This window comes from Lithobates pipiens, unplaced genomic scaffold (assembly GCF_037356315.1).
Source record: "Lithobates pipiens isolate NorthernLeopardFrog02 unplaced genomic scaffold, aLitPip1_a1.2 Scaffold_16, whole genome shotgun sequence".
Classification (NCBI taxonomy): Eukaryota; Metazoa; Chordata; class Amphibia; order Anura; family Ranidae; genus Lithobates; species Lithobates pipiens.
The window spans coordinates 638,983,522-638,998,737 of NW_027507748.1; the positions used below are offsets into that span (position 1 = coordinate 638,983,522).

Below are 15,216 nucleotides of genomic sequence, written 5' to 3' on the forward strand. Positions count from 1 at the left end.
GGTTCGGAAAGAGCTTTTCTGCCAAACACGTTGCGTGTGAGGTTGATTTAGTCGGTGAGTTAATTCACATAAGGGGGAGAGGAATCAAATTTCACAGCGCTGTGGTGAAGGGAAGGTGGTTTGAGAGAGAAAAAAACACTGATCAATATTTCTTGTTAAAGTGAAATATGTTTTGGAGATTCACAGACTTTTGCAACATTGTATGAACACTGCATATGCTCTGCAATACTCCCTGAGGAGTGTTTAAATGTATAGTGTGCCTATGATTTATTCACTGGGTTATTTATTTTTATTTAATGTTTATTTACTATTAATAATTTATTTATTTTTTATTTATGTATACCATTTTTTTGAGCTATATTTGATGCACTTTGTAGTATAATATTTAGTGGTGTAATAGTCACTTGGTTTAGCGCCACGTGTTTCAATTATTTATAATAGGAACAAATACACAGAAATTACACATTATTTTAAGTGGCTGCTTAAGTGGGGAAGGGTTATTTTGCTGGAAGCGCAGTGGTAAATACACAGGTGAAAGGGCATTAGTGAGTGTATTATTGATTTGCACACTCATTACTTTACATTGTAGCAAAGTGTAATTTTTTCAGTGTTTTCACATAAGAAAGATATAATAAAATATTTACAAAAATGTGAGGGATGTACTCACTTTTGGGAGATACTGTATATGACAGATCTATCTATTTTTATGACATCCTTGCCCATTCAATTTGTGCCCGAAGGACTCGTGACACCTTCATGAGCAACTCTACTGTCTGTATACATCAGACTACCTCTGATCTGTCACGTTGAAGTCCAAAAAAATGGAAAAGGACACAGAGCACATTTCTGTTTTTTTTTCCAGACCTGGATCAGTGGTGCGTGTAAAAGGGCACAAGGCCTTTTACATCTGCCTACCTGTAGGGCTCCATGGAGCTTCCAGTCAAGTCCGCCTGAAAGACTGACTGGTAGACCTGATTGGAATGACCAGGTGAAAGGGCCCTAGCTCATTGGGACTCACTGCTGGAATTGATCACAAAACTCTACAGACCACAGAACTTAAAGAATTGTGGATACAAAAGTAACTTGCAGCTCTGGGTTTGCAAAATTATCTTCTATTCACTATATTCAATATTTATGGTATACCAATATTTCCCAAAACATGATATCCCTGCACAGGCCAGTTAAAAAAAAGGTAGGGGTTCAACTGTCAGGCATGAAGTTTGTCTTTTTAAAACAAAACTATAAATTATGGTCTGATGTTTTTTCTTTATAATGAAAGCTTGAAGCTGCTCTGTTGAATATGCCACACGAGGAAAGGGATGCCTATTCTCTATTGTATGATGAAGTTGGGGGTAAGCACATACAATTTTTTATTTCATTGATTGTTTATATTCAAATTTAAATCTAAAGAAAAAAAGCAGTACACAATTGTAACTATAATATAGTTCACAAAATTAAATTCATAACAGTAATTCACAATTCTTATGGCATAATAGCTAGGCATTTTTGGAACGAGGTTAGCAATGGTGACCACCATGTTTCTCCCTGGAAAAAGTTTACCTTAAAGCGGGAGTCCGCCGGGACTCCGCGTTTTTTTTTTTTTTTTTAAAGTCAGCAGCTACAAATACTGCAGCTGCTGACTTTTAAAATAGTGACACTTACCTGTCCAGCGCGCCCGCGATGTCGGCACCCGAAGCCGATCTATAGATCGACACTCGAGTGCTGCCGCCGCCATCTTGGGTATGGGAATCAGGAAATGGAGCCTTTCGGCTTCATTTCCCGGTTCCCTACTGCGCATGCGCGAGCCGCGCTGCGCAATGAGGACGGTCCCCGCTGCCTCTGGGATCTGTGTGTTTCCCAGCAGGCAGCGGGGCACTTGCGGAAAGGGGCGTAATGTACGCCCCTTTCCGCAGAGAGCTAGCCCGGAAGTGGGTGCAGTTACCTGGATTATCCAGGTAACTGCACCCCCCTCCCCCCTGAAAGGTGCCAATTGTGGCGCCGGAGGGGGGGAGGAATCCGATGAGCGGAAGGTCCATTTTAGGGTGGACCTCCGCTTTAAAGTGGATGTAAACCCTCACATATACCCAGTGAAGTGAACACCCTTAGATGATACACAGAGATTAAACAAATCTCCCTACATAAGTTTTTCATGTATATCTGCAGTCTTCAGCTTTATACATTCTTTAGAAAGTGCACATCATGTTATACATTTTTCTTCCTGTTTCAGCAGTGGGAGGGGATTCTGGACATATACTGCATGAGCTGATTGGAGGAAAGGCGCACACCCCCCCTACACATAGGCAGAGGAATGAATAAACTTGCAGATCTGTACTGTGAATAGACAAGCTCTCTTCTAATCTATCTCGAATTTACCTCCCTGACACAAATTTCCAGCAGCTTTTATCTCTTGTGTCAGAGAGCTTGTCAGAAGTTATCATGCTGATAACAGAGGAACTGAGCAGCTCGGCACTTAGGGCTTTGGAGAGAGATAAATAAACACATATGTGCTCAGGTCAGATTCCATGAATGGGATTTACATCTACTTTAAAGTAGTACTCAGCTACCTCTATTTATTTATTTTCTTGCCTGTAGTGCTGGATTTTCTTCAAAATAATCACCTCCACAGTAAATCCAGCCTTAACCAGCTGTGTTCTGCTGTTCAGGTGACATACAATGGTTCCAGCACCACCATCTTGGTCTCTTCTTGCCTTTCTTCTTGCCTCTTCTGGGTCAGACAGCCAGCTACTGATGATTCCCTGGGCTTGCCCTCTGGCCTGGTCCTTGGCTGTTATGTGTACCCAATCCTACAGCCTCCTGGGAGATGTGGTAAAAGTCTCAGGAGGCTGCAAGACTAGGGATACATCATTCTGGCCTAGGCAAAAATGGAAGCGGTGGGCAGGGTCAAATAAAAAAAAAAACACAGGAATAAAACACTTAATTCTGCTTGGGGAGGGTTGATTAAATGGAACTAAGAGTTAAGTTCTTCTTTAACCACTTGCCGACCAGCGCACGACGATGTACGTCGACAGAATGGCACGGGCAGGCAAATGGGCGTACATGTACGTCCCTTTAAATTTGCCGCCCTGCCATCGGGAGCGCTGGTTGGGACCTCCGTGAGTCCAGTCGCGGGACCCGCGGACTCGATCGCCGCGGGCATCCCTGCAATCGTCTCACGGAGCGGCCAAATGAAGAAATGCCGTTGTAAACAGCATTTCTTCATTCTGCCTAGCAACTAGTGACGCTGATCTCTGCTCCATGTGATTGGAGCAGAGATCAGTGTTCACTAAATGAAAGCCCAACCCCCCACAGTTAGTAACACACCCCTAGGAACACTTAACCCCTACACTGCCACCCACTGGTTAACCCCTTCACTGCCAGTGTCATTTACACAGGAATCACTGCATTTATATAGCAGTGATTACTGTATAAATGACAATGGTCCCAAAAATGTGTCAAAAATGTCCGATGAGTCCCCCACAATGTCGCAGTCACAATAAAAATCGCTGATCGCCGCCATTACTAGTAAAAAAAAAAAGTAATAAAAAATTATTAACCACTTTCAGACCGGACCATTTTGCTGGTCAATGACCAGAGGTCTTTTTACAATTTGGCACTGCGCTGCTTTAACTGGTAATTGCGTGGTCATGCAATGTTGTACCCAAACAAAATTTGCGTCCTTTTTTTCCCACAAATAGAGCTTTCTTTTAAAGGTATTTGACTGACTCTGCGATTTTTATTTTTTGCGATATAAACGTAAAAAGACCGCAAATTTTGAAAAAAAAATGATATTTTCTACTTTTTGTTATTAGAAAAATCCAATAAACTAAATTTTAGTCATAAATTTAGGCCAAAATGTATTCAGCCACCTGTCTTTGGTAAAAAGTCAATAACTGTATATTTATTGGTTTGCGCAAAAGTTGTCACATCTACAAACTAAGGTACATTTTCTGGAATTTACGCAGCTTTTAGTTTATGACTGCCTATCTCATTTCTTGAGGTGCTAAAATGGCAGGGCAGTACAAAATCCCCCCAAATGACCCCATTTTGGAAAGTAGACACCCTAAGGAAATTGATAAGAGGCATGTTGAGCCCATTGAATATTTAATTTTTTTGCCTCAAGCGATTGAATAATGACAAAAAAATATATATTGTGAGGGGGTTAGCTCGGTAGCGGGTGTGTGTGACCCCCTGGATGGGTTCATAACACAAAGTCAGGCACAGCAGACAGCGGTGTAGGTGCAAAAAAACAAAAGGTCCGGTTTATTTAGGCTACATGCAGTGATACATATAACAGCCAAACAAAATAAAACAAGAAAATAAATCCTGGTCAGCTTGACCTCTAACTACACACGTAGACTCCCTGTCTAACAACTGGGTGCAGCCTTGTGCTGCCCCAGTCCCTGTCTCTATTGTAGGGGTTTGCCACACAGGCGTTAACTCACCGCACAGAACAGATCTCAGACTCCCCAGTCTATACACACAAAACTGGTTCCAGGATGGAGCATCTCCCTATGCATGCTGGGGTTTTTTGTAGAGGCCTTAATGAGCCCACTTACTACAGCTGGGCTCATTAACTCTTCCCCTCTAATTGTAAAAGTCTGCATACAGCCTGAATCTAGGACACACATATTTCCCATCCTGAATACAACCAGGTGATTTTACCTGCGTGCTGCCACAATATATATATATTTTTTTTACACAAAGTTGTCACTAAATGATATATTGTTCACACATGCCATGGATATATGTGGAATTGTACCCCCAAATACATTCTGCTGCTTCTCCTGAGTACGGGGATACCACATGTGGTCGACTTTTTGGAAGCCTAGCCGCGTACGGGGCCCCGAAATCCAAGCACCGCCTTCAGGATTTCTAAGGGCATACATTTGTAATTTCACTCCTCACTACCTATCACAGTTTTGAAGGCCATAAAATGCCAAGATGGCACAAAACACCCACAAATTACCCCATTTTAGAAATAGACACCCCAAGCTATTTACTGAGAGGCATGTTGAGTCCATGGAATATTTTATATTTTGCCACAAGTTGCGGGAAAATTACAAACTTTATTTTTCACAAAGTTGTCACTAAATGATATATTGCTCACACATGCTATGGGCATATGTGAAATGACACCCCAAAATAAATTCTGCTGCTTCTCCTGAGTACAGGGATACCACATGTGTGGGACTTTTTGGGAGCCTAGCCGCGTACGGGACCCCGAAAACCAAGCACCGCCTTCAGGCTTTCTAAGGGCGTAAATTTTTGATTTCACTCCTCACTACCTATTACAGTTTTGAAGGCCATAAAATGCCAAGATGGCACAAAACCCCCACAAATGACCCCATTTTAGAAAGTAGATACCCCAAGCTATTTACTGAGAGGCATGTTGAGTCCATTGAATATTTTATATTTTGCCACAAGTTGCGGGAAAATTACAAACTTTTATTTATTTATTTTTTCACAAAGTTGTCACTAAATGATATATTGCTCACACATGCCATGGGCATATGTGAAATGACACCCCAAAATAAATTCTGCTGCTTCTCCTGAGTACGGAGATACCACATATGTGGGATTTTTTGGGAGCCTAGCTGCGTACGGGGCCCCGAAAGCCAAGAACCGCCTTCAGGCTTTCTAAGGGCGTAAATTTTTGATTTCACTCCTCACCACCTATTACAGTTTTGAAGGCCATAAAATGCCAAGATGGCACAAAACCCCCCCAAATGACCCCATTTTAGAAAGTAGACACCCCAAGCTATTTGCTGAGAGGCATGTTGAGTCCATGGAATATTTTAGATTTTGCCACAAGTTGCGGGAATATTACAAACTTTTTTTTTTTTCACAAAGTTGTCACTAAATGATATATTGCTCACACATGCCATGGGCATATGTGAAATGACACCCCAAAATAAATTCTGCTGCTTCTCCTGAGTACGGGGATACCACACGTGTGGGACTTTATGGGAGCATAGCCACGTACGGGGCCCCGAAAACCAAGCACCGCCTTCAGGATTTCTAAGGGTGTAAATTTTTGATTTCACTCCTCACTACCTATTACAGTTTTGAAGGCCATAAAATGCCAATATGGCACAAAATCCCCACAAATGACCCCATTTTAGAAAGTAGACACCCCAAGCTATTTGCTGAGAGGCATGTTGAGTCCATGGAATATTTTATATTTTGCCACAAGTTGCGGGAATATTACAGACTTTTATTTTTTTTATTTTTTTTTCACAAAGTTGTCACTAAATGATATATTGCTCACACATGCCATGGGCATATGTGAAATGACACCCCAAAATAAATTCTGCTGCTTCTCCTGAGTACGGGGATACCACATGTGTGGGACTTTTTGGGAGCCTAGCCGCGTACGGGGCCCCAAAATCCAAGCACCGCCTTCAAGATTTCTAAGGGTGTAAATTTTTGATTTCACTCCTCACTACCTATCGCAGTTTTGAAGGCCATAAAATGCCAAAATAACACAAACCCCCCCCCAAATGACCCCATTTTGGAAAGTAGACACCCCTAAATTTAGGGGTACACTAGTGAGACTTGCAGGTAAAAAAGCACCTAGGCTGTCAGCGACTGTATCCAAACGCTACAAAAAAAACTGTTAGCGATCGCAGGGATCAGGCCTGACTCTGCGAACGCTGCAGTTATGTGTGTTGTGTTTTGTAAGTGACAGTGATCGATCGATACTGCACTTGGGTGGGCTGGGCTGGGCTTGGTGGAGGGGCTAAACGCAGGTGCTAGCAGGTATCTGGGCTGATCCCGCTAACAATGCGTTTTGGGAAACCTAAACTGCTGGCGACGCTAATATAGATCTGATCAAATACTATATTACTAAGGGAGGTGTATGCTTTGCGCGTGGGTGTTAGCGGTACTGGCACTAACCTGACGCTGCCTGGGGCGACGCAGACCTTATCTGACCCTCAAACTTATATCACCCGCTGGGTGATCAGGGGGTTAAACCTTTATTAGGTAATAAATGGCGGGTGCCCTGAAACTATAAAAAAAAAAACTAATCAACCAGCGTCACCTGTAACAATTATATGGTGATCACTGGTGAAAGGGTTAACTAGGGGGCAATCAGGGGGCTTTATGCGGTAGTATATGGGGGTTCCTGGCGCTATAAAAAGCTGCGGCGAACCTAAATACCTACCTGCCTAACTAGCGTCACCTGTGACACTAATACAGCGGCGGGTTCCCGCATCGCATGCCTCCCGGCGGCAGTTCACACTGCCCTATGCGAACTGCAGGGAGTGTCAGTGAAATGTTAATGACACCCCAGATCAGTTCGCATATCGCAGTGCGATCTACAAACTCGGACAGGAATCGGATCGCATGGTGTGAACACCCATGCGATCCGATTCTGCTGCGGACCAAAAAAAGGGTCCCGTGCGAGTTTGCGGCGGGTGCGATGCAAATTCAGCCATACTATCTGTATGGCTGAACTCGCATCGCACAGAGATCGGATGTGATTTGCACTGCAGTGCGGTGCGAATCACATCCGTTCTCATAAACCGCTGCAATGTGAACCCAGCCTTAGTGACACTGGCGACGGGGGGTGATCACGGGGTTAAACCTTTATTGGGGGGGTTAGGGGGGTACCCTAGAGCTAAAGGGGGCTAACCCTAACTGCCCTAACAGTTATTGCAGTCACAAATGACACCAATGCAATAATTTAAAAAAAAAATGCAATTGGTGTCACTGTGACTGGGGGTGCAGGGGTGATCGGGGGGTGAAGGGGGGGTGAAAGTGTGCCTGGCGTGTTCTACTGTATTGTGTAGTATTTGTGCAACTCACCGATCCTCTCTCCTCGGTGCCGGAACGAAAAATACCGACACGGAGGAGAGATTACATCACTTCCTCTGCCTGTGTTTACATTACAGGAGAGGAAGTGATGTCATGATGCACTTCCATTCGTCAGGAGCGATCGCGAGGGGGTGGCCATGAATGAATGGCCGTCCCCTCATCCCGGATCGCTCCTGCACGGAATCCGACTGCCGCTGGCACCGGGGGGGGCCGATCGGGCCCCCCACCCGCGGGAAGGCAGGGACGTACATGTACGCCCATATGCCTGCCCGTGCCATTCTGTCGACGTACATCGTCGTGCGGCGGTCGGCAAGTGGTTAATAAAAATGCTATAAAACTATCCCTATTTTGTAAACGCTATAACTTTTGCACAAACCAATCAATAATCGCTTATTGCGATTTTTTTTACCAAAAATATGTAGAAGAATACGTATCGGCCTAAACTGAGGGAAAAAAATGTTTTTTTTATATATTTTTGGGGGATATTTATTATAACAAAAAGTAAAAAATAATGCGTTTTTTTCAAAATTGTCGCTCTATTTTTGTTTATAGCGCAAAAAATAAAAACTGCAGGGGTGATCAAATACCACCAAAAGAAAGCTCTATTTGTGGGAAAAAAAGGATGTCAATTTTGTTTGGGAGCCACGTCACACGACCGCGCAATTGTCAGTTAAAGCGACGCAGTGCCGAATCGCAAAAAGTGGTCTGGTCTTTGACCAGCAAATTGGTCCGGTCTGAAAGTGGTTAAACACTGGAACAATATATGCTGTGATGATTTGGGGTATTTTAGCTCATTGGCAGCGCCAAACAGTGAGTCCACTCCACAAAGTCAGTTTTGGGACTTTTTCTGCCCACTTTTATTGAAAAGGGAAATAAAAGTTCACATCGGAATAGTTTCCCTCGCAGGGTTTCTCATCATCCATGTGACAAACAAACAGGACTCCACCTCATGGCTCTTCTCTGCAGTATATTTGCTTATGCCTCCTGGCTTGGTCCTCCAGACTATCAAACACACAGTCCCCAGTGCTTGTGCTCTAAACACTGTACCTTCTCAGCTCTTACTGTTTCTTCTGCAGCTCCCCGCTGCTACATTCTCACAGGCTCGGCCTTTCACTGTCCCAGCTTGGGCAGTACGGAGCAATGAGCTCCTAACAGCTCCTTTGCACAGACTGACCCCCTCAATAATCAGATTAGAGACCTACACCAGTTGGTGTACTGTATGTCCTCTACTGAACACATGTATGCACCTTTCATGTATAAGAGGCTGAAAAAATATGTATGCACTCATACTACACACTTAAGTCTAGGCTGTTACCCACAGGTATGATTATGATTTAGGTCTTGGACCTCCAACCCACCAACTTCTAATTGATGATTTCTCACCTTTCATATTGAAAACATTGTTTCCTAAGCTCTGCCTTGCCATACATATTAGCCTCTCTCTGTCCCTAACAATAAAGAGGTAGATAGAGATGTGCTGCTAAACTGTGCTGAGTCACTTTGCAGCATTTCAAATTTGTAGACATAAGTTTAAAATTGTTTGAAGCCAACATCAGAACACAAAGGAACAAAATGCCTCTAGCTGTAAGTTGGTTGAAGGCCTGTGACTCATGGTGCCATATTACCAAGAACTCTAGTAAAATCAGAATTGGATTTTAAATCTGTTTGCTTTGTAAGACGTTTGTCAGTTGTCCGAAGATAATTGATATTCTGTAACAAACTGATCATTCTTACTGATAATGTCATGAAGTACGTGGTGGGGGGGTATGTTTTGCCACCGGCAGAGAAATCTGAAAAAACATGTCCGACTAGATTTGAGTACTTAGCATCATGCACAAATGACAGACAGGAAACGTGCACACCCTCACACACAAAATACTTGCTTTCATTTAACTTCTCTTATTCCCCTACTTCCACCTATATCTTTCTTCTTTTTGATGATCTGTTTATATTTCATAATGTAGGCCCATGGTGGACAAAGTGTGTGTGTTGTGGGTGCATATATATATGTGTGTGTGTGTGTGTGTGTGTGTGTATATATATATATATATATATATATATATATAGATATATATATATATTACACAGAGGCGTAGCTTGAAGCTTGTGGGCCCCGATGCAAAACCACCCACCACTTCCAACGTGCGTGCAGATACATCCACCGCACGGCAAGATACTCAAAGTGGCTTAAGAGTTTAGAGTTCCTCTTTACATCAGAGGACAGGGATTACCGCTGGAGAATTAGAGGACAGGGACCCCTGGCAGAGCTCCTTTCCCAGCACTGGATACAGCCCCCCCCCCCCCACACACACACACACACGGCTGAAATCACATTCCTTTACACACAGTCTGTCAGTCTTCACAGGGTATATCTGGCTTTTATGTTGCCCTTCTGAACTGTGAAATTCTCTGATCGGAACTAGATTTTGTGGAGGATATGATAATATGACAGGGAGGCTGCAGGGGCCCCCAGCTAGGGGTGCGGTTGCGACTGTGACCCCTGTAACCCCTTATGCTATGCCCGTGTGTGTGTGTATATATATGTGTATATTATAATATACATTTCATACAGCCTTTCCCTCTATTGCAAATGTAGGCTCATTACTCAGACAGCATAGATCAGATCACAGTATACTTCATTGTGTAGAATTAAGGTGCCCCCTGACCAGAGATTGGCTGAGGCTGTATGAATATTCAGCCCAGGTTCTGCCTCTTCCAACCCACTGTATTCTAGAACCTGCCAGTAAATAGGGGGATAATCAAACTCTGCTCTACCATTGTCTAAAGAGCCAAAAACGAATGTTAGCTACTGTAATTCTACTAGCAACCTACTAGGAGGCATTGCATATATTATGTAAAATACTAAGCCTATGTAGGGAGAGCTCTGGCATTACGTTATGTTTCCCCCAAAACAATGCAAAGAAAACCTTATTTGGATCTCATTTCAGGTTCATTGGACATCTCCACATATGACTGCGATGTAAGTTCTTTGTTTATTTTTATTGACGCAGTTTCGTTTTCTGAAACCGTAAAGGAAGCATTGATCTTTGTCTTAATTTGGTGTTTAAAAAATATTGCTTTCTGCATCATTGGTATGCTTTCCATCAAAATACACCATTAATATGGACTAGTGGTAATACTGTACAGGCACATGCATGCAAGTCTTCAAAGCATTGCCCATATCATGCAACCCAGATGTATTGTTTGCACTTTCCCTACATGATTCTCAGTTTATAAAGTTTCAAAGAAAACTTCATGCATTTTAGAAAATCCCCCAGCTCCCCTCCCTAGAGCCGGTTCACACAGGGGCGACTCAGATCCGACTTCAGGTCGCCCCTAGTCGCCTCAGGTCGGACAACATGTAAAAATCAATGTAAGTGAATGAGAGCCGTCTTAATGCCCCCCGCCCGCAGACCCCGACAACCAACGGTCAAGGTTGTCGGGAAGAGGCCCTTGTCCTCATCAACATGAGGACAAGGCACCCCCCCCATGTTGAGGGCACGCGGCCTGGTACGGCTTGGGGGGGCACTCGCTCGTCCCCACCCCCTTTCCTGGCTGGCCGGGTAGCGTGCTCAGATAAGGGTCTGGTATGGATCTTGGGGGGACCCCCATGCCGTTTTTTCGGTGTAGGGGGTTCCCCTTAGAATCCATACCAGACCTAAGGGCCTGGTATGCTCTCAGAGGGGGAACCCGCACAAATTTTTTTTCATAAATTTGACGTGGAGTTCCCCCTTCAGAGCTTATTCTCTGATTGGCCACGGCAAAAGTCGCTTGGCCTGGGGGCGACTTAAAGTCGTGTTGTAAGTCGCCCCAGGTCATGTCTAAGTCGGGCTCTTACTTATCTCCTATGACATCTGCGGCCTCCCATGTTTACAACTTGGCTGATAACATCACATAGCCTTGTGACATTACTCCTGTATTTACATCTACATCCCATTATTGTAGGATGGGTTGCTATGATCATAGAACCCAGTATGCCCTGGATCATGAGTGTCAAGTGTTGCCATGGTATGGACAGGCCGACTGCCAGCACCATACAAACAGATTATGCTCTAGGGCAGGATCCCTGCGTGATACTGATCCAGGGCAGGAGGCATACAGGGTCACCCCCAGCATTCAAGAGAGGACAAAGGCCCATCTCCTCCTGACTTGCTCCACCTCCTGCCCTCTACATCACTGCTGCAGCCAAAAAGTAGGCATCTGACGTGAATACGGACCCTGTAATTGGGGAGCTCTGTGATGGTGAGACTGTGCGACCGGGGGCTCAAATGGGATAACTGTGTAGTGGGTGGAAAATCCGTGAAGGAGGGACTCTGTGATAGGTCTTTAGAACTGCAATTGACTAATATACTTGAATAAATATTACCTTTTAATGTGAGGTTTTTTTTTTTTGTTTTTTTTTTTTTCAGTCTAAAAGTTGGATTTTAACATAATGTATGATTATTTTTTTTAAATATTTATTTCCAGGTGGAGCAAATTAAAGATGCTTCCAATGAGACCGTGGAAAACATTCCTGAGGTATATATCACACTAGCCAGCTGATTGTTGTCATTGTGGCCAGTGATTTCTCTAAATAATCCTATGGAATGTTGCTTGTTGGGTAGTGGGCATATAAGTATTTTATGATTGCCAGTGATATTAGTTAGAGGACTCAAGGGTGGAACAAAGCATAGCTTACATACTATTACAACAATGCCAGAAATGGACCAGCAGTACCCATCAAGGTACCAAAGAGCAGTGAAGATCTGGCAAAACGTTTAACCGTGTCCCACTTCACCCAAAACATTTCTTCTGTGGCTCCTAGAGGAGTATTGCATTTTCCTTTGAAAAATGCAGTGATTCTTTCATCGTGTGTGCAGTGAAATAAAAATTGGTCTTTAGGTTAAAATGTCAGACTGGTTCAGTTGTTCAGGCTATGGGCAATTAAATATTTATATATTCCTAACAAGCAATGGTTAAGGTTTAAAAAAAAAAAACCTTACTGACCTTTGTAGCTGCAGGCACAGTGCAGCAATTCAATTCCCTCTTGATCTCTCAGATAGTGGGGACTTTATAAGCCATTTGAAAATAATTTTTTACCAGACTTCAGAATCTTTGTTGTGATTTAGGAAGATACATTTCTCCTCGGTTGCCCACAGAGGTCAGTGTTTTAAAGCTCTTTTTTTGTATGTTAAGGCAGACCTGTGCCCCCCCCAAACACAAAAATCCATGCCTATCCATAAAAAAAAAACACAAAAACTTTTTTGAAATTAGGGGTTATTTTTCAACAGGCCACTCCAAATCTTGCGCGACAGAACTGCCATGCCATTATCGGTGGGCCAGCAAAGGAACTAGGAAGAAAAAGCTGGCCACTGATGATGCAACATTTGAAAATGGCAGCATAGAGGGTAGGTACATAGCAGTTTATACATAGGACTATTGTGGTAAAGTAGGAGGGAAAAAAACAGACTTAAATATATTTTGACACATTACCCTGAAAGAGCAATGTCAGTATATATTGGGGGAAGGTCCGCTTTAACCACTTAAGGCCTGGAAGGATTTGCCCCCTTAATGACCAGGCCATTTTTTGCGATATAGTACTGCATCGCTTTAACTGACAATTGCGGTGTCTTGTGACGCTGTACCAAAACAAAATTGACGTCCTTTTTTTCCCACAAATAGTGCTTTCATTTGGTGGTATTTGATCACCTGTGGGGTTTTATTTTTTTGCACTATAAACAAACCCATTTATTCATCAGTTTAGGCCAATATATATTCTTCTACATATTTTTGGTAAAAGAAATCGCAATAGGCGTATATTGATTGGTTTGCACAAAAGTTATCATGTCTACAAACTATGGGATAGATTTAGGGCCGTTTATTTTTTTAAATAGTTTTTACTAGTAATGGCGGCGATCTGCGATTTATTTTTTATTTTATTTTGCAGGGCTGCAACATTGCGGCGGACAAATCTGACCCCAAATGACACTTTTTGGGGACCAGCGACATTATTACATTGATCAGTGCTATAACAATGTAAAAATGACACTGGCAGGGAAGGGGTTAACACTAGGGGTGGGGTTAGGTGTGTTTCCTAAGTGTGTTCTAACTGTAGGGGGGAAGGGCTTACTGGGACAGGGATGGGCTTACTGGGACATGACAGAGATCACTTTTCCCGATCACTGGGAACAGAAGATCTCTAACATGTACCCTGTCAGAACAGGGATCCACTTGTTTACACTGGCAGATCCCCGTCCTGCCTCTGTACTAGGTGATCACAGGTCGCCATCGCACATCGAGTCCTTCCGACCCACGGGCATGCTCCTACAGCGTGCCACCGGTGGCACGCGCCTGTTCACAACTGCGTCTGCGTGAGCCGCTATACAGGTACAGTGGCTCGCACATGAGCGTCGACCTTCTGCCGTATAGTGACGATGGCTGGTTGGCAAGTGGTTAAGAATATGTAAATATTTGAATGTCCCTAGCCTGGCCAGTTATCTTTTTTAATTTTTTTAACAGAAAAGTTTTTATTGATCATAGAAAAATACAAAAAAAATCACAAAGAACTGTAAGGCACACAGTTCACTATATCATATCAAATAAGTAGCATTGTACACAAAAAGCTCTCAGAGAGTGCATGTTATACAGTATAGCAACTAAGGGTCAAGCAGTTGAATCCAATGAAGTGGAAATTTACAGGGTGAAAATAGAAGAGAGAAAGAATGTAGCAGTGAGGTAGTACAACAGTAAAAAAAGGGGCATGGGAGGGGAAGGAAAGGTTGGAGAAAGGGGAGTGAGGAATAGGGGGGGGAGGAGGAGGAGACAGGGTTTGAGGGTCAGAGGGAGAGGGGGAGGGCAGAAATGTAGTACCATCATATTAGTCCGTACATTAGTCTCTCAACATATGGTATGCAGTGGTTAGTCTTTAGGTAGCCACAGGCCTGGACTTCACCCACTCTCACCAAATCTTCTTAAACCTTTTAGGACATTTACAGCTCATGTAGGTAAGCTTGTAGATGGGTAGGATGGTGCCAACAGTCGACATCCATTGTGGTATCATGGGGGGGGCCAGCCTGTTTCCATTTAAGCAAATTCGTTTTCCTGGCATAAAAATCTGTATTGAAAACAAACCGCTGTTTGTGTAGACTAGGATTAACAGTGTCACATATTCCTTGGAGTATCCTAGGGTCCAGGTCTATAGACAAATCGCCCACTATATTGATCTCATCAACCACCCCTCTCAAACTCCTGGATCAGAGGGCAGGACTAATATAAGTGTATAAATGTCCCTGTGTCACTCAAGCATTTAGGACAGCAGTCAGACTGTGTTGGGTAGATCTTAGAGAGTCTCTGAGGAGTATCCTATGCTCTATGAAGGACAGGGCCACCATCAGGGGGGTACGGGCAGTACTGAAGTAA

The 15,216-nt window shown here is 43.4% G+C and overlaps 1 protein-coding gene across 7 annotated transcripts in view; it reads left to right on the forward strand.

The window, feature by feature from the left end:
* LOC143984009 (uncharacterized) overlaps positions 1 to 15,216 on the forward strand; it is a 204,637-nt gene that overhangs the window by 118,405 nt on the left and 71,016 nt on the right. For 6 of the 7 annotated variants that reach the window (XM_077484256.1, XM_077484255.1, XM_077484259.1 and 3 more), the window contains 3 exons: positions 1,280 to 1,352; positions 10,767 to 10,798; positions 12,286 to 12,336. In XM_077484256.1, coding sequence (XP_077340382.1) covers positions 1,280 to 1,352; positions 10,767 to 10,798; positions 12,286 to 12,336 — 156 coding nt within the window. The remainder of the gene's footprint in view (positions 1 to 1,279; positions 1,353 to 10,766; positions 10,799 to 12,285; positions 12,337 to 15,216) is intronic. The other variant, XM_077484260.1, reaches the window with a different exon arrangement.